This window comes from Triplophysa dalaica, chromosome 8 (assembly GCF_015846415.1).
Source record: "Triplophysa dalaica isolate WHDGS20190420 chromosome 8, ASM1584641v1, whole genome shotgun sequence".
NCBI classification, from domain to species: domain Eukaryota; kingdom Metazoa; phylum Chordata; class Actinopteri; order Cypriniformes; family Nemacheilidae; genus Triplophysa; species Triplophysa dalaica.
The window spans coordinates 3038197-3057013 of NC_079549.1; the positions used below are offsets into that span (position 1 = coordinate 3038197).

General features: G+C 41.7%; 1 protein-coding gene across 1 annotated transcript; it reads left to right on the forward strand.

Moving 5' to 3' along the window:
• Positions 1 to 402: 402 nt before the first annotated feature.
• Positions 403 to 18050, forward strand: kcnj3a (potassium inwardly rectifying channel subfamily J member 3a). Its single transcript, XM_056755060.1, has 4 exons — positions 403 to 637; positions 1548 to 2219; positions 3329 to 3545; positions 17458 to 18050. Exons 2-4 carry the CDS (start codon positions 1554 to 1556, stop codon positions 18048 to 18050), a joined length of 1476 nt encoding a protein of 491 aa, XP_056611038.1. The 5' UTR covers positions 403 to 637; positions 1548 to 1553.
• Positions 18051 to 18817: the final 767 nt, after the last annotated feature.

Genomic DNA, 18817 nt, shown 5'->3' on the forward strand with positions numbered 1-18817 from the left:
TAGGTGTAACTTACATGGCCAATAAGGGTGAATTGTAAACGTAAAGTTCCGCCCTCCTCCAGTGAATGATCCAAACCTCAGTATTGTGTGAAGAGCTTCAGGCGACAGGCTTGCTGAAAGAACAGCTTTAAACACTCGTTTCTGAGGGTCTAGAGGAAATGACTTGAACGTCGCAGCATTTGCCCTCTTTTTTCTTTGCCATTGAAGAGTTCTATTATGCAGGAAAATTCAGTTTTGGGAACGGAACATCTTGTGAATCTGTCCGACGCGCCTCCGAAAGAATCTCGGTTTCCTTAGTTTTGGTTTGACTGAAAGGTTTTGAGCATCATTGTGTTGGTAAACAGAAGCCTTCTTTTCTTAAAGTGCATTTGTTCCGTTGTTGGGCAGATAGATCCTGCCAGATGTTGCAACGTATCGGGGCTATTTTAGTCCCCATCAGTTGATGCGCGAATCACAAGAGTGAGGGATGCTCACCTGCGATCAGATCGCTAATCTGATCAAAATCATCCGCAACTTTGAGCTCCATTTTCTGAAACTGAGCAGATGAGTAAAGAGCGACTGTGTGTTTCAGCACCCGAGCGGCTGGACAGCGCATGTGGAGAGTTTTTCCTGCATCTCTACTTTCAGTCCCATCAAGGTAACACACGTAACACACGTACAATAATTCTTACTTAAAAACAAAGGGCAGGGCAATTGATGCGATGATACCTCGCAGGGAGAGAATGTTGTGTTTTTACAATTTTCCAAATAGTTTGCTTTTGTTTCTTGGAAACAACAGAGATTAGGGCTAGTATAAACACATTTGCTGTACTGTGAATGTTTATTTTTCAAAATCAATAGTGTTTTGAATAGTTAAACTATTATTGCCAAGGGCATGTTAACACAATGTATAGTGCCTTCAAAATTGAAACATAATGACAATGATTTAAGACTAATAAAAATTGTATTTTGCCTAATCAATTATTAATTATTTCACTTCATAAAAATGCATTACACAACTGACATTTACATTTAGTCATTCAGCAGACGCTTTTATCCAAAGCGATTTACAGAGAGTTCAGGGAGCAATAAGCGTCATACAGGAGAAATAATACAATAGGTGCAAATACAAAGTGACTAGTTTCAGTAAAAGCTAGACCACTACCTATTGATAGAAAGAGAGAGGGTTAGTTTGTGTCTCATTTGTCTGTCAAGTATTCACAGAAGAGATGGGTTTTAAGTTGTTTTTTTGAATGTTGTGAGAGATGTGGTTGACCGGACCGAGTGAGAAATTTCCACCAGAAACATTTAAAAGTACTTTTACCTAAAAACAATGTCTTGTTTTATTCTGTACTTTCATTTTGCCTATGTTAACTTGATTGGTCACAAGAATTGGTGTTATTTGCTGATATTTGATAATTAGCTAATATGTACTTATCTAAGCTATCCTAATTTAAACTAGGGTTAACGTTTTACCAGAGATCAGAAGAAACCGACCAAAGGCAATCAATGGTCAATGCACTCTCAAAATATCCCAAATCGATTTGTTTTTCCTGCTGTCTGTGCAGGCTAAAATGTCTGCCCTTCGGAAGAAATTTGGAGGAGGTGACTATCAGGTGGTGACTACCAGGACGTCAAGTCATCAGAAGGATAGACGGAAGAAACGACAGCGTTTTGTTGACAAGAACGGCCGCTGTAATGTCCAGCATGGAAACCTGGGTGGAGAGACGAGCAGATATCTCTCAGACTTGTTCACAACTTTAGTAGACCTCAAATGGCGTTGGAACCTTTTCATATTCGTTCTCACATACACAGTGGCTTGGTTATTCATGGCCTCACTGTGGTGGCTCATCGCATACATCAGAGGGGACTTAAATAGAACCCATGATGAGAAATACACACCGTGTGTGGCCAACGTATACAACTTTCCATCAGCGTTTCTCTTCTTTATCGAGACAGAGGCCACCATAGGATATGGCCACAGATACATCACTGAGAAATGTCCAGAAGGGATCATTCTCTTCCTATTTCAATCCATCCTGGGCTCCATAGTGGACGCCTTTTTAATAGGCTGTATGTTTATTAAGATGTCGCAGCCCAAGAAGAGAGCAGAGACATTAATGTTCAGTGAAAATGCAGCCATCTCTACGAGGGACGGCAAACTCACACTCATGTTCAGGGTTGGAAATCTGCGCAACAGCCACATGGTCTCAGCTCAGATCCGCTGTAAATTACTCAAGGTAAGCCTCGCTGCTCACTTTGGGCACATTTTAATCTCTTAAAAATAAAGGTGCTTGAAAGGTTCTTTAAAGCAATGCCATAAAATAACCATTTTTGGTTCAGTCAAAAGTTCTTACTTTTTTATAATCTAAAGAACCTTTTTTTCGCCCTTTTGTGAAATGTAAGGGTCTTCAGATGTTACATTTTCTTATGGAACCTTTTGAAGCAACTTTTTGTGTACAGTGTATATAAGTGTAACTTATGTAATATGTAATTGTAGTTCTTTTTCTGTTCAAAAGTATAGGGTCCCTTGACAGAAATGTTTCTCATGATAATAACAACCTTTCAATATGAAAGTATGCCTAAATATTATTTGTTTTAGGAGAAAAGATATAATTAAACTTTTTTTATAAATAAAATATAATGAAAACATGTTTCTTACATTATAAGACCACATAAAAATGGTTTTAAAATTTGTGAATTTGACTGAATAATAACGAAAGGCAACAATAAGAACCAACCGCAAATGGAAATTTAGAAAGAATAAGCCTTTGGCCGGCATTGTACATTGTATTGAGCTTTAAAATTGGGTCTATTTTTTACGTTTATAAATCATTGAAATATTTCATAACACATACTTGCCATGCAATTAGTTTGTGGAGCTGCTTTGAAAGACAGCACTTTGTCATCATTATTACAGATCTAAATAATTATACTATATTGTGTATCAGCCGCTGTGAGGTGTTATTCTGCCCTCTGTTGTTCGTTTCAGTACTTAGCCAGTAATCATTTTACATTGATGTTTCAAAAACTGTTTATCTATATAAAAGTTAACTAGATTACAAGAACTGATGCCCCATTCTAATTCAGGACTTGTCTGGCACATAGGCCTGAACATTTAAAAAAAATATATTATAAAAATATTTAAAAAATATATTATAAAAATGTCTAATTCTTTTTAAGGGTTATTTGGAAGGAATGAGAAACAAGCTAAATTCCTATAAAAACAGCACTGATTATTTATACACTTTTTAAACATGAATTACATTTTATACTGATCGAGTGTCCATCCTCATGCATTTTTTACAATACAGTGTGTAAAGCACATCTCATCTTCTCACTCCTGCAGTCCCGACAGACGCCCGAGGGCGAGTTCCTCCCGCTGGATCAGTTGGAGCTGGACGTGGGCTTCAGCACCGGAGCCGATCAACTCTTTCTGGTGTCACCACTCACGATCTGTCATGTGATCGACACCAAGAGCCCTTTCTATGAGCTCTCGCAGAGATCTATGCAGACAGAGCAGTTTGAAATAGTTGTGATATTAGAGGGTATAGTCGAAACAACCGGTAAGTTACCCCTTCTTCTTTGTAAAGCATGTATTGGTTAACACATAAACTGCACAACAAATGTTTCCTATAGAAGACCACCAGAACTTGTTTACAAGTGTTTCTATATATAAACGGCACCGGCATCTCATTGGTCTTGAAGTGCACATGATCGATTGTGTTTTATTGATTGGTAACGCAGCACAGCTGTAATCTGATGTCAGTGTGTATCATTGGTGAGGAAATGCAGAATAACACTTAGAAGTGTTTCATCTTTATGTCAGTGCTACATCTTGGTGCTGTTATATTTGGCTGAACTTCTGGACCAAATCAATTCTATTCGCAAAGGAATTATACAGTTTTCTCAACGGGATTCTCAAATTGAAATAAACTGAATATATCCAAAAATGATGAATCATGAATTAGACACAATTTTTTCTCATGAACTTATCATTTATATGATTTTGATGTACATTTTTGAACGGATCTTGCAAGCTGTTGCAAAGCATAAGAATCCTTGAATATATGTAATACAGTAGAGTAAGATTTTTAGTTGAATTGTATTTTTTTGTGGTGCTTATGTGTCTTTAATTTGAAACTCAATTATGCGGGAAAAACGTACATACTCCGAGAGAGTAATTGATAGTATTTTTTTTATAGTAATTATAACAAACAACCCAGTTTACAGTTATTCCGCAGCTTGAGACAGCACAAAAAAAGACATCTTCCCCTCCTTCTCTTTTGGTAAATGACTGTGCCTTGTGTCATCTGATATGTGTGAGTCAAACGCCGCTTTTCTGAATAAACAGGGCACGCATATTCTGAATATTATGTTTTGAGACCATAATCCGTGCCATTCCGAATAACACATTCAGGCACATCCCTACCATTTACTATTGCAACACAGTCTTTAAATGACTTCTAGAGCACAGAATGCCACAGAACCAAAATGTTAAAACGGTTTGGAGCTCATTTAGAATCCCTAATGGTTATAATGAATATTTTTCACTTGGCTCTGTGACAAGACTGAAACTTTATGAAGTGGCTGATGTTTTTCTTGATAAGTCGCTCAGGATCCTATTAAAATTCATGTCTGTATGAACTTTTAACCTTTGAAGCTTTTCATGTGCCTACATTTACATTAATATACAGTTATGGAAATAACAGAATATTTTGGGAATGATCGTACAGTAAATCTGACCATTCTGATGTTACAACCTTTTTTTCACTTTATTTGTGCTTCCTGTGGCTGGTAAAAATGTAAAAGCGCGTTGTTTCCCTGAACAAGTGTCACCAAACCGAATACAAATATAATATAACTTTAATAACCGATAAGCAGTGCTAAATCCCAAGAGTCTCCAATCTTCTGGTGGCTGTAATACTGTTTCTATGGCAACCTACTTTAAAGCCCTCCTTTCATTTGTGTTTGTCTGCTGCTTTTGAACACGTTATTTTAAAAGCATAAAAAGTGTGCAAAGCACTTTTTAAAGACGGACAGTACTGACCACAGTGAAGGACAGAGGTTCCACAGAGGAGCGAAAGAGGTCACAGCTTGGCTGCTGTTATGTCTGTGCTGACTGCTCGTGGATGAAGTGTCAAGAGGTCTACATCTACACCTTATTCAGTCTGAGTTTGGATAAGTTGCTGTGGGGAAAACTGCAGACCAAACTGCTGTAAACATGAGAAAATAACTTAAGCTTTATATATCTATCAAGATAATTAATCCACTGTGCATGCGCACAGGCTGGCAAGCGCCCCATAAGAGCCCCAACCCAGAGAATCATGTCAATGTTCACTAAAGAGGCCATATTGAGCGAAACATCCCTCTTTATTCACTGCCATTGTTGTGGGGTATTTTTAAATATTAATGTCTTTGATAACGTGCCTCGGTATGACTTTTCAGTAGCTAGTGAAATGCATGAACAAATTGCTTTCTGACTAATTGTTGAATCCTAAATGATTATAGTTTGGTTAGACAGTCTCGTTCCAGTATACAATAAAGAACAAAGTCAATAGTCCTTGAATAGATCAACAATAACCTCAAATGTTAATTTTACCTTACAAACTGTGGAGGAATAATGTGTCTATAGGACAAATATGTTACATTGATATATGGTTTGTTAGGAGAGGAAACTATCTGGCAGAACAACAACTGTTTACAAAGCTGGAATCTTAGGGTGCATAAAAAGCAACATATTGAGAAAATCGCCCTTGAAGTTGTTACTGCAGCAGGCCATCCACTCACAAAGTTGAGTTTTAAAAAATGTTTTTATACATTTAAAGTAGGAAATTTATAAAATATCTTCATGGAACATGATCTTTACTTAATATCCTAATGATTTTTTGCATTAAAGAAAAATCAGTAATTTTTATCCCTATCTTGTATTTTTGGCAATTATAAAAATGTTCCTGTGCTACATAAGACTGGTTTTGTTGTCCAGGGTCACAAATGTGTTTTAATACATCATCAGTCTCACAGTGAACAAGCCTTAGGCGACAGTGGCAAAGAACGAAAACACCTTCGGAGAAACCAGGCTCAACCGAGAGGACCGGTTCTCCTCTAGCAGATTAAACATGCTGGTACAGCTAGAGAAAATATGTTAATGTTTTGTAAACATTTTGTTGCATATTTAGAAAGAAGTCCAACCAAGAGTAAGAATTTTAAAGAGTTGGTGGCTTTTCCCTGTGGTGCTGTCAACTCTGGCTTTGGGTGGTTGTTCTGGCCGTTAACTACTGACACATTAAATTAGATAGTGTGTGTCAAGCCTTTACTGTTGTGAGTTACGAGAATTTCAGAAACATGGACTTCAGCCTTGCTCAATATATATCTCTAGACAAGGATACAGTACCAAGTACTACGGATGGAACAATTCCAGATACTGAGCTCACAATAAAAGTTTCACGATTACTTTTAAATGAGTTAAGATCAATTAGACATGAACAAGTCCCCTTTTAAAATGATTTCTCAAATGCTCCACATTTCTTTGTCAATCATTTTTATTGAAAAGAAATCAAATCACAAATGTATAAAAAAGATTTTGTCTGTGCATTTCCTAATCGGAAATCCTTAACTGAAATGTTTCTAATGAACAAAAAACTTCAAACACATCTCAATGTATGCCTAAATATCTTAAATTACTTTAATAGATACACATATATTTGTTTCAACATATCAGTTTTGTTAAAGAAGTTAAAGAATAAGTGTTTGGTCATTGGTAATTTTCCTCCTCCTAATCAATATGAAACATTTAAAAAGTCAAATTCTGGTAACCTGCCATTGAAATCAGTATAATGCCTTTCTGGCCATGTGTGTGTGCTTGCGTGTGTGTGTGTTGTGCAAAATGGCATCACATATCACTCCTTAAGAACTTTTATTGAGGCAAAGTAAAGTTTATTTTGAGAGCCCTTAGTTCAGCAAAATGTTCCTGAACAGTACTGACACATCAACTAAACCTTCCAAGTTAAGATCTGTGTGCCTGTCACGCTGATTTAAAATATTTTGTCTGTGGATGCAGAATCTCTCCAACGGTCTGAAGCATTACAATAAATCCACACAAACTAGAACAACTATGTAGAAGTCAAGAGGTGAAGAGCAACTCTTTTTGTTATTTGAGTGAGCATTTGCAGAAATTATACCGTTTGCAGAATAAGTTTTCCAGTCGAACTTGAGGATATATGCAAATTTTAGTTCATGCTTCTTTTTATTCTCTTTGGAAAAGTAAAATATTTATAATTAATTAAAAAACAGCCCTTGGATTCAGAAATGCATTTTTCAGTTGCTTTAATACAAAATGACAATAAATAGAAATACGCACAAAAATAAAATAATGTTCTTTTAAAGGAACTTTTTTTGTTCATTAACGGGTGTACAGCACATAAAAATGGTACAGTACATAATTGTACCCTAAGGACCTTCTGTGTACCTTAAGGACCAGTTGTCTACCAGTTAAATATTAGGGGAAATAATGTACCCAAAATGGCACAGCATTATATCATGTTGTTTAAACGTGTAAAGGTACAAAATAGTTCCTTAGGATACCAACTAGCATTGTAAACCACTATGCAAACCATGCAAATGCATAGGGCCCCGCAAGCTTGGGGCCCCCTAGAGCTACGAATGAAGCGGGCGTATCAAAGCGGTGCTCAAAAACCAAATAAAGCAAATAAATCTAATACTCATTTTACGAATTTAGCAAAACAATGCTATGAAAAGAAGCATGAAAAGAAGAATCCTTCACCTTTTGCTTTCTTATACTGCAGCTAAAAGCATATATTATTCTGAATAAAACAAAGGACACTTTTTCATCCCAAAACTGAGAAGGTTAACTCTTATAACAAACTGTAGAAAATGTTGTACTGTAATGTGGTTCAACGTAAAATAAATAAAGATAATATTTGTATGTATATATGACTCATTAATTCTATTTACTCAATACTGTTGTGCAATTCAAACAAAGAAAGTTAGGTAATTTGTGGAGAGCCTCAGGTCTTGACTTTGCTTAGGGCCCCCAAAAAGGTTAACACGCCCCTGAGGGTGCCACCCCAGTGACAAAAACCTTTTTTCTGACAGTGACCCAAACCTTCTACCGCCAACGGGGTTAAGGAAGGGAGAGCCTCGATATCTTATCAAAGACAAACATAAGATTATATTAGTTTGTACCTTGAGAACTGGTCTGAAGTGGTTTAGGGAAGGCACAGAAAGTTTGTTTCGAAACCAGTTATCAGAATGGAAAGTACACGTACACAGACAGCAAAATAAGTCAATGTTATTTTATAGAAACAACAGCTCAGCATTTAAATCATAAGAGCCTCATGAGCGTTACTATTTTATTAGAATGGATCACGCTTTTATTCTGTTGTTTTGAAGAGCAAACATGACATGACATGGATTAAAAAAACTGAGCATAGCTTGTATGTTTTTTACTCTCTGGTGAAAAACGTTTTAATTATGTCTCAAGGGAGTTGCCATGGCTGGGCTGAAGAGTGTGCAATGTCACACAAACCTGCAGTATGTGAACCCTCCGATATTTGGTGAGGAAAATACTAGGACATGTCACACACAGAGAGAAAAAGAGGGAGAGTGAAAGAGAGAGATGGAAATAATTGGTTCAGCAGTGCAGCTGATGTTCTCATGTTGTTTAAATGATTTCTTCTGTATGGAGTTCAGGATGGGCTCGTGGGGTATTACAGACAGTAATGATGTAATGAGCCCACCATCTGTGAATGCTCAGGCAGTTATTGTACAATCTGCCTATATAATTTTTTTATGGTCTGGAAACGCTATTATGTATTATAATATAGAAACACACTACATTCACACCCTACATATATAATCACATTCACCTGGTTCACTCTCAAATAGAATGTGTTAATTATTAGCACGTTTCATTTGGTGTTGATTGTGTGTAACTAAAATGTTCACAATTTCTGAGACATCAATGACTACTACAGTAGAAACAATTATTGTGTCTTTTGTGACTTTTGTACTGTTGAATACAAAAGAAGAGATTTTAAAGAATTTAGGAAAGCAAGTTTCACAGAGATTTACACCATTGGCCGACATTAATGTTTTATTCTCTTTTAGCAGTCTTGTGTTGGCTTTTGATGAGCACAGATTACACATCAGAAGAGCTAACAGTTTCACACAAACATATAATAAAAACATATAAATACTCGGTTTGCATAGTCCCACAGCACATTTCTGCATTACTCCTTTGAAATATTTATCAGAAACTGCCATGAAAGCATAAAATGATTTTTGATGAGTTAAGGTTAGTTCCTTTAGAAAGCAATTTTGTACTTTATAAAAAAATAAGAAGACTGCTATTCATCTGAGCTAACTGAAGACAGCCTGGGCATCGCAGATTACAGGGGCTTTTACTTCTGATCTTGTGAGAATCATATTGACTCTATATAAGCTTCTATAGAGGGCAGATGTTTTTGGCACAGGCATTGTCAATTTTTTTACTGAAATTGGATGTAACACAGCTTAAATGGGATTTAACACTTAAATGTATAACAGTGAAACATGCTTAGGAAAAAGTCATTGGTAAAACTTTTAAATAAGTATTGCATTAACTAATGCATTAACTGTACTTATCAGTTAATGCGTTAGTTAACATAAAATATCAATGAACAATACTGCTGTAAAAAAAAAGAAATTTTCTGGCAGCTGGGGCACCAGAAATAATTTGTGAAATAACAGTTTTATCTTGTAAAATCCATTCTTGGATCCATTCCAAATCCACTTTATTGTAAAAATATGTAACGTTTTTTACTATGTTTTCCAAAAGTTGCATTTTACAGTTTTTACATTACACGTGGTAAATTTGTAAATAAAACCCTGAAAATTTCTGTAAAATTACGTGTTGCAATTATTCTTATTCTTATTTAATTCAATTTTATTTATATTGCTGTAACAAGTTCAAGGAATAGGAAGAAGGTGCAACGCGCAGCTGACACTCATTATCACTCGCGTCACGGGCCACGCATCGTTCCCTCACGTTTCTAGTCCCGCCTTGCTTGTTACAGCAGCACTTTTCACAATCTGGATTGTTCCAAAACAGCTTTACAGTAGAAAACACAAAAAAGGTAAAACTAAGCACAGTGTACTTGTTAAGAACAAGCAAGATCATTCTAGTAAATAATATCTAATAAAAGCAGTCTCCCGTTGAGCAAGAAAACACAGCCCTGTGGCGAGGAACCCAAACTCCATTCATAAGTGAATGGAGAAAAAACCTCTGGAGAAACCAGTCTCAGCCGGGAGGGCCTGGTCTCCTCTGACATGTCACAGCTGCGCTCAGTGACTTGGTTTGAAAGTTACGGAGTAAATGTTTATGAATGAATAGGGAGAATTTATTAGTTGTGATATAGGAAATTTCAATTGTTGAAACTGATTAGGTGTAATTTTGTGATTGACATCAGACAACTGAGGAACATTTTAAGCAGTGAATATGGTAATGGCATAATGTAACTGAGTGCTGTCATGTAATGTAAGTTTGGCATTAAATACTAAGTATTGTAAATTTAGCATTAATGTGACAATTGGTCCATCTTTCCTCTTGGTTGGGGATGTTCAGCACGAGCTGGCGTTATCTCTATTTCACGAGTTCACCTTAGTAAATAATAATTGGGGGGGCAGCGTGGATACGCTGAGAATTTAGTATGCGTATTTGGCGTGCTGTCCGGGGAGAGGGCTCCGGGGTCGGCATTCTCTCCCGACCCCGGAGTGCTCCCCCTTTGTTCGGGGCGAGGGCTCTGGTCTCTGTTTGCCCGTGCCCCGAGCGCTTTCCCCCCCTTTTGGGTAGAAAATAGTTTTTTATGGTGAGGAGTCGGGGTGGAGGTGGGATGCTGCAAAAATCTATGAGTGAAGGAGGTAAGGCGGTTTCACGATTTATAGAGCTCGTTCTGGTTTGGAAGGATAAGTGATGTGATTGCTAATGCCGGGCAGCTGCGTGATTTCTGATGCCCTGCAGCTGCTTAATTATTTGCACGTGCTCCTCCCGAACTTTGTTAATAAAACATCATTTCACGAGTTCACCTTAGCAAATAATTAAGGGGGGGGCAGCGTGGATACGCTGAGAATTTAGTATGCGTATTTGGCGTGCTGTCCGGGGAGAGGGCTCCGGGGTCGGCATTCTCTCCCGACCCCGGAGCGCTCCCCCTTTGTTCGGGGCGAGGGCTCTGGTCTCTGTTTGCCCGTGCCCCGAGCGCTTTCCCCCAAAAATGCGACTAGTGCAGGACAGCAGCCAAAGCTGGGCGTTATTGCCCCCCCAAAAATTAGCAAGGTTTACAGCTGTGAGTTGCTGGCCTTCGTTTTGAGTAGGGTCCCGGCTGGAGACTCTGCGGGGTTGATTTCTGTGGGCTTCTGTGCGGTACGGATACTGGTGTGGTCATTGGAAATGTGGATGAGGCCCCTGTGCGGAAGGTGCTGCTGCTGCGGTTTAAACGACGTGTATGGGAACCCCTACTGGGACGACGCTACGTCTGAGGCGGTAGAAAGCTACTGCCGGGGCGGCATTGCTGCGGCGGATTTAGATATAGATAAAAGGGGCCCCGGCTGGGGTAGCACTGCTGCGGTAGTGTAAACAACGGATAAAGGCCCCTGCTGGGGTGGCGTTGCTGCTGCGGTGTGAAAATGTAGATGAGAGACCCCTGCTGGGGTTGCGCTGCTGCTGCAGTGTGGAATATAGGTAGAACCCCTGCTGGGGTGTCAATGCTGGTGCAGTGGGAAATACAGATGAAGGCCCCTGCTGGGGAAGCACTGCTGCTGCAGTGTGAAATATAGATAGAGACCCCTGCTGGGGTGGTACTGCTGCGGCAGTGTGAGATAGAGGCCCCTGCTGAGGCGATACTGCTGCTGCAGTGTGAAATAAAAGCCCCTGCTGGGGCGTCACTGCTGGTGCAGTGGGAAATACAGGTGAAGGCCCCTGCTGGGGAAGCACTGCTGCTGCAGTGTCAAATAGATAAAGACCCCTGCTGGGGTTGTACTGCTGCGGCAGTGTGAGATAGATAAAGACCCCTGCTGGGGTTGTACTGCTGCGGCAGTGTGAGATAGATAAAGACCCCTGCTGGGGTTGTACTGCTGCGGCAGTGTGAGATAGAGGCCCCTGCTGAGGCGGTACTGCTGCTGCAGTTGAAATAAAAAGCCCCTGCTGGGGCGTCACTGCTGGTGCAGTGGGAAATACAGGTGAAGGCCCCTGCTGGGGAAGCACTGCTGCTGCAGTGTGAAATATAGATAAAAGACCCCTGCTGGGGTTGTACTGCTGCGGCAGTGTGAGATAGAGGCCCCTGCTGAGGCGGTACTGCTGCTGCAGTGTGAAATAAAAGCCCCTGCTGGGGCGTCACTGCTGGTGCAGTGGGAAATACAGGTGAAGGCCCCTGCTGGGGAAGCACTGCTGCTGCAGTGTGAAATAGATAAAGACCCCTGCTGGGGTTGTACTGCTGCGGCAGTGTGAGATAGAGGCCCCTGCTGAGGCGGTACTGCTGCTGCAGTTGAAATAAAAGCCCCTGCTGGGGCGTCACTGCTGGTGCAGTGGGAAATACAGGTGAAGGCCCCTGCTGGGGAAGCACTGCTGCTGCGGTGTGAAATGTAGATAAAGACCCCTGCTGGGGTGGCCCTGCTGCTGCAGTTGGAAATATAGATGGAAACCCCTGCTGGGGAGCACTGCTGCTGCAGTGTGAAATATAGAAAAAGACCCCTGCTGGGGTGGCGCTGCTGCTGCAGTGGGAAATACAGGTAAAGACCCCTCCTGGGGTGGCACTGCTGGTGCAGTGGGAAATACAGGTGAAGGCCCCTGCTGGGGAAGCACTGCTGCTGCAGTGTGAAATATAGGTAAAGACCCCTGCTGGGGTTGTACTGCTGCGGCAGTGTGAGATAGAGGCCCCTGCTGAGGCGGTACTGCTGCTGCAGTTGAAATAAAAGCCCCTGCTGGGGCGTCACTGCTGGTGCAGTGGGAAATACAGGTGAAGGCCCCTGCTGGGGAAGCACTGCTGCTGCGGTGTGAAATGTAGATAAAGACCCCTGCTGGGGTGGCCCTGCTGCTGCAGTTGGAAATATAGATGGAAACCCCTGCTGGGGAGCACTGCTGCTGCAGTGTGAAATATAGAAAAAGACCCCTGCTGGGGTGGCGCTGCTGCTGCAGTGGGAAATACAGGTAAAGACCCCTCCTGGGGTGGCACTGCTGCTGCAGTGTGAAATATAGGTAAAGACCACTCCTGGGGCGTCACTGCTGCTGCAGTGGGAAATACAGGTGAAGGCCCCTGCTGGGGAAGCACTGCTGCTGCAGTGTGAAATATAGATAAAGACCCCTGCTGGGGTGGCACTACTGCTGCGGTGCGAAATACAGGTAAAGACCCCTGCTGGGGTGGCACTGCTGCTGCAGTGTGAAATAGAGATAAAAGCCCCTGCTGGGGCGTCTCTGCTGTTGCGGTGGGAAATGCAGGTGAAAGCCCCCCTGCTGGGGAAGCACTGCTGCTGCAGTGTGAAATATAGGAAAGGACCCCTGCTGTGGGTAGCACTGCTGCTGCAGTGTGAGATATGGATAGGGACCCCTGCTGGGGTAGCACTGCTGCGGCAGTGTGGAAAAATAGGAAAAGGCTGTGGCTGTGAGCTGCTGGTGTGTGTGGGGGATTACCGGCGGGCTGGGGTTAACGGTTTTGGTTGATGAGGGTTCGGTGTGCTTCTTTAATGTGGGAACGATCGGAACGAATGTAGCTTTTGAAAGCTTCTGAAGACCAGCGGCCGAGTGTTTGGATTTGGTGCTGGGAGAGTCCTTTTTGGGCCGCTGTTGTGGCTGCTCCGATTCTGAAGGAGTGGCTGGAAAAGTTATCGGCTGGGATGCCTGATTGGATCAAGACTAGCTTGAGGTGTTTCTGGAACCAGAAACGCGTGGTGGGGCGGTTGAAATCGTCTACGAAGAGAGGGTCGGAGGGGATTAGGGTTTGTGTGCTTCTGAGCTGGAGGTAGGCTTGGAGGGTTTGGTATGGTTGGAGAGCTGATGGTAGATTAAATATGTATATTAGATGGCCTCTCTTTGTTTGGTCTGTCTTACTCTGTTTAATAAAGTAAGATATTGTGTCGTCATCCATTACGGAGAGACCTGAAATGGTGGGGTGGATGTCTGGATTGAATTTGGATGTGATAGTGAGTTCTGAACATCTGAGGAAACCGAAAAAAGCTAATATGAACATGGCGTCCAGTGTGCGGGCAGTGTGCGTGGAGTGGTAGCCCTGGCGGAGAGTGTTTATGCACTTAGTTAGTATTTCTAGTGTTATGGCTTTTCTGGGGTCAGGGCGGGAGGGGTGTGCTCTTTGGATGCCTTTGATCAGCATGGAGGTCTGTGAGCTGGCTATTTGGGGTGAAGGTGATCCGAAAATGAGTTTGTGGAAAAATTGTAATCCGCTTAGGTATCCTTTAATGGAACTGGCTTGGAGGTTTTTTAAGGTGTTTAGGTGGGAGATGAATGAGGTGATGGCTAGCATTGAGAAGTCTGGGAATGTTAGGATGAATCTAGCGTGGAACGATTTGAAACATTTCCAAGCTGTGAGATAAGATTGTAGGGTCCTGGGGGAGACTGAGAGGATGATGTGGCTGAGAGAGACGTCAAGGAGGGTCTTCAGTGGGTGGCCTAGGGGAATATTGGTTACGAATAGGGAGGTACTAGGGTGGGGTGTTGGACTGCTTCTGAAACTAGCTGCCTGAACTTCGGCTAATATCTGGTCCGTAATGTTGCTGGCTACGGGAGGAGGTTCCCAGGCTGGTGCGTTCGGGGGGATGGCTATTGGTGTTGTGGAGTGAATGGTGAAGGCGGCACGGGATGTGGTGTGTGGGAACAAAGGGGCGGCTGCTGGAGCCGCGTACGGATGCAGCATCACGCTTTGGGCGGCTCCAGAGCCTGAGGCAATAGGAAATGGAGAGGAAGCTTGAACCTGCGCCTGTGCCTGTAACGGAGGCAGCCTCGCGTTATCAATTGGCAGTGTGGCTGCAGGCCAGTGGCTAGGGTAGGATAGAGTGTTGTGGAATAAGGGGGCGGCTGCTGGAGAGCCTGTGGCAATAGGAAAATTGAAAAAGGTTTGGGCCTGCGTCTGTGCCGGAGGCAACCTCGCGGTATCTGAAGGCATTGGGGCTGCAGGCCGGAGACCAGAGGGAAAGTGGGACGGAGGATAGTGGGATAGGGTAGGGAGAGTTGCTGCTGGCGGGCACGTGCTCGCGCCGCCGTGGTGGTGATGGACCGGCGTGGAGTCGTCGGAGGTGCTGGACTCGGGTGATCCTGCAGCCAGCTGGTTGCTGGTGTCCGCGTGGTCCGGGGCGTGGCTTAGGCTGGCCGAGTGCCGTCCTTGCTTGCTTGGTGAACGGCGCCTCTTCCTAGCCGCGGTTGGAGTAGATGATTCCTGGTGTTGGAGGATTGTGGTGCTGCGGGTCTTGTCAGCGGCTTTTAGTTTTGATGTCGGAGCGGTTGTTAGAACTCCGGGCAGGCTGGAGGTGTATAGGTGGTACATCTCCGCCTTTGTTGCCTTCTTGGAGAAAGGGATGTCTGCATTTTCTAGGGCCTGTCTCAGGGTTACGACGCTCCATTTCCTCATCTCAGGAATCGAGCGTTGAGCCGAGGTGTAGGAAGAGGCGGAAGAAGCTGCTGATGCCCTGGATGGCGGAGTAGATGACGCCGTGTTGCATCGTCGTTTTGGGGTGCGACGGACGGTGCGGGAGGGCTGGCGGCCTCTTGGTGTCTCTGTCGTCTTACCCGTAACAGCTTCTTGTCCTGTGCTGGTGCTTTGGTGAGCGGTCGGGTTTTCTGAGGGACCCTGGTCGGCAAAGAAGTCGTTGTTTTCCATTTCAGAATTGTCGATCTCAGACATGCTGCTGTATGCTGCAAAAATCTATGAGTGAAGGAGGTAAGGCGGTTTCACGATTTATAGAGCTCGTTCTGGTTTGGAAGGATAAGTGATGTGATTGCTAATGCCGGGCAGCTGCGTGATTTCTGATGCCCTGCAGCTGCTTAATTATTTGCACGTGCTCCTCCCGAACTTTGTTAATAAAACATAATTTAGGGATGGGCATATGACGTTCCTGAGGCAGGGTATCATAAACCATAATCAAATTCTGAGATAACAAGCATCAAAGTTTGATTTAATTTGATTTTATGATTAAATGATTTTCATATCTTTAATCTCTTAAACAGTCAATAACATAGATTTCAAAGAGTACATTTTCACAGTATGTTCTTTATATATGTAGAATGTTCATGTAGTAAATGGTAAAGTTTAATCTAAACTTGAGGTCCTTAGCCGATCTGATTCTCCTTTCTTATCCCTATAGTTTTCTGTCCTCTCCATCATTCTGTTCTGTCAAACACAAATACTGAAAAAAAGAAAGAAGACTAATAATGATGACACTTTTTTGCTTCTTTTTAGATGGAGACAACATACAGTATTCACAAAATGGCTCTTATAAACCTTTTAACAATAGTTATCAATATTTCTGTTGTATATGCTATCATTCATGTTTGTTTATTCATTTTAAACAGACAGGGACCTGCACATTCAGTCGCTTCCATGTAAAACTTGTCATTAATCAATAAGGATGTAAGTAGTGGGTATAATCAAATCTCATGTTAGGTTCCAGCTCGTGTGTTTGCATTAAGGTCCATGTTTTAACCGTTCGATATTCCATCTGAAAGAAATAACAAGGAAAAGAAAAACAGCTCATGTTTAAGTCTAAACAGTTGGAGACCCTAGGCAAAATTTATTTTGGAAACCCACCACAGCCCCCTGTCCCCCCCACCTTTCAGAATTAATTCAATATTGTGAAAATGACATGTGTTTTGAATGATTTTTACAAGTTATGGTCTTATTAAAAAGTCTGTTTCAATTTAAAATTGCTCTGAATACAATTTTAGGACAGCCAGGATTTATTTATAATATTATTATTTGTATATTTTGCCAGCAATTATAGTCACACAGTCATCACTTATTTAGACGTTTTGGGAGATTTGCCTACTGTATGCATGTACAATGGAAAAAGCGTCATCATAAATGATTGAGTTAAAATCAGTCAGCTTCAGAAAAGTTTCTTTTTGCAGTTCGCTATCAAGTGAGGTTTCCTGGACAAGGATTAGCTTTAATGTTCAGTGTTACATTTTTTAGAAGACCCATTGACAGAAATGCAATAGGGAGTGCTTTGGGCGATGTCGGACATAGCAAAAGGAGAAAGCTTTCAAAAGGTCAACGAGCTGGATACTGCAGATGTCACTATGACTACAATTGCTAATGAACACTCGAAAAATTCTTGCTAGGACTGGAATAATTAATAATTTTTGCAATTGAGCATTTTGACCATTAGTAATTCAGATTTAGTGTGCAGAAGTGCAATGCTTTAATTGTCTCATTGAGTAAACACTCATCAAATGTTTTTTCTCACCATCTTCTCCGACAGGCATGACTTGTCAAGCGCGAACATCTTTCACGGAGGATGAGGTGCTTTGGGGCCATCGTTTCTTTCCAGTTATATCTCTGGAAGAGGGCTTCTTTAAAGTGGATTATTCTCAATTCCACGCTACCTTCGAAGTTCCCACTTCTCCCTACAGCGCAAAGGAGCAAGATGAGGCCCTGCTCATGTCCTCTCCGCTCATGGCCCCATCTGCGTGCAATAGTGGGGAGAGATACAGTTCCCTGGACTGCATGGAACTGCTTGAAGATCAAGACAGCACAATCAAATTACCAACAAAGCTCCAGAAGATGACAGGCAGAGACGGGCTGCCCAGAAAGCTCCTGAGAATGAGCTCTACCACATCCGAGATGACATATAGCTTTGGTGAACTTCCCATTAAGCTTCAGCGCATCAGTTCTGTGCCTGGAATCTCGGAGGAGAGACAGGTTACTCAGACAACTAAAATGACACTAGAGGCAATTAGCAAGTCGGTTGCGGACCTCCCACCGAAACTTCAGAGATTGGCAGGAAGCGGAGGCCGAATGGATGGACACTTGCCCCCCAAACTCCGAAAAATGAACTCGGATCGATTTGCGTAGAAAATTCATTGACTTTCCAAGCAATATTTTGTATATGGAAAATTACAGAAAAAAATAACACATTTATTGATGTTTTATCACCACTATGGTTATTAGGAATTGTTTGCATACAGTAAGTATACTCTGGGCGTTTTGTCAGAACAGTTTGTTTCTTTAAACTAGGGATGCACAATAAATTATCGACGATATCGGTATCGACTGATAAATGGTCATTTTTAATGTTATCGGTATCGGCCGATAATAAAATTGATGCCGATTTATTAAAGCCTATAAATCTAAAATCATTTCCTCTGGTTAAACTACTTCACCTGCACACTGCTCGCAGTTCAAATACAGTATAGTACAGTCTTTCTTTATCATTCACTTACTTCTATTAGCAAAACATTGTTGATGTAGGTACAGTATGTAGATAGAGTATTTATAAAAACTTTATAAAAAATTATAAAAACAAAAGCATATTGCTTGAATCAGATTGCTGTCTGAATGCTTTCTGTCTGGAGACCTGTAAAACATGTGGCTATTGAACACATTTTCCTGGAAGAACATCTATAATTTGTTCATTAAATATACCAGAAAAGCTTGAAGGTTAAAGAATCGTTAACTACCGGTAATGTAAAGTAGGCTTGGTATATGATTTTTAAGGGAAAATGTTTTCAAATAAAAGCAGTTGTCCAACTTTTTGCCCTTTGTTTCAGTCTTAGCGAGTTTTATATTAATATTAAGATACCGTATATCAGCCAATATATCGGTTAGGCTTCCAATGTTTA

Excerpts from the sequence above, each read along its gene's own strand:
- kcnj3a (XM_056755060.1), top strand. The coding sequence starts at position 1,554 with ATGTCTGCCCTTCGGAAGAAATTTGGAGGAGGTGACTATCAGGTGGTG. Across the intron at positions 2,220-3,328 it reads TCCGCTGTAAATTACTCAAG|TCCCGACAGACGCCCGAGGG; the intron begins GTAAGCCTCGCT and ends TCACTCCTGCAG. Across the intron at positions 3,546-17,457 it reads GGGTATAGTCGAAACAACCG|GCATGACTTGTCAAGCGCGA; the intron begins GTAAGTTACCCC and ends CTTCTCCGACAG.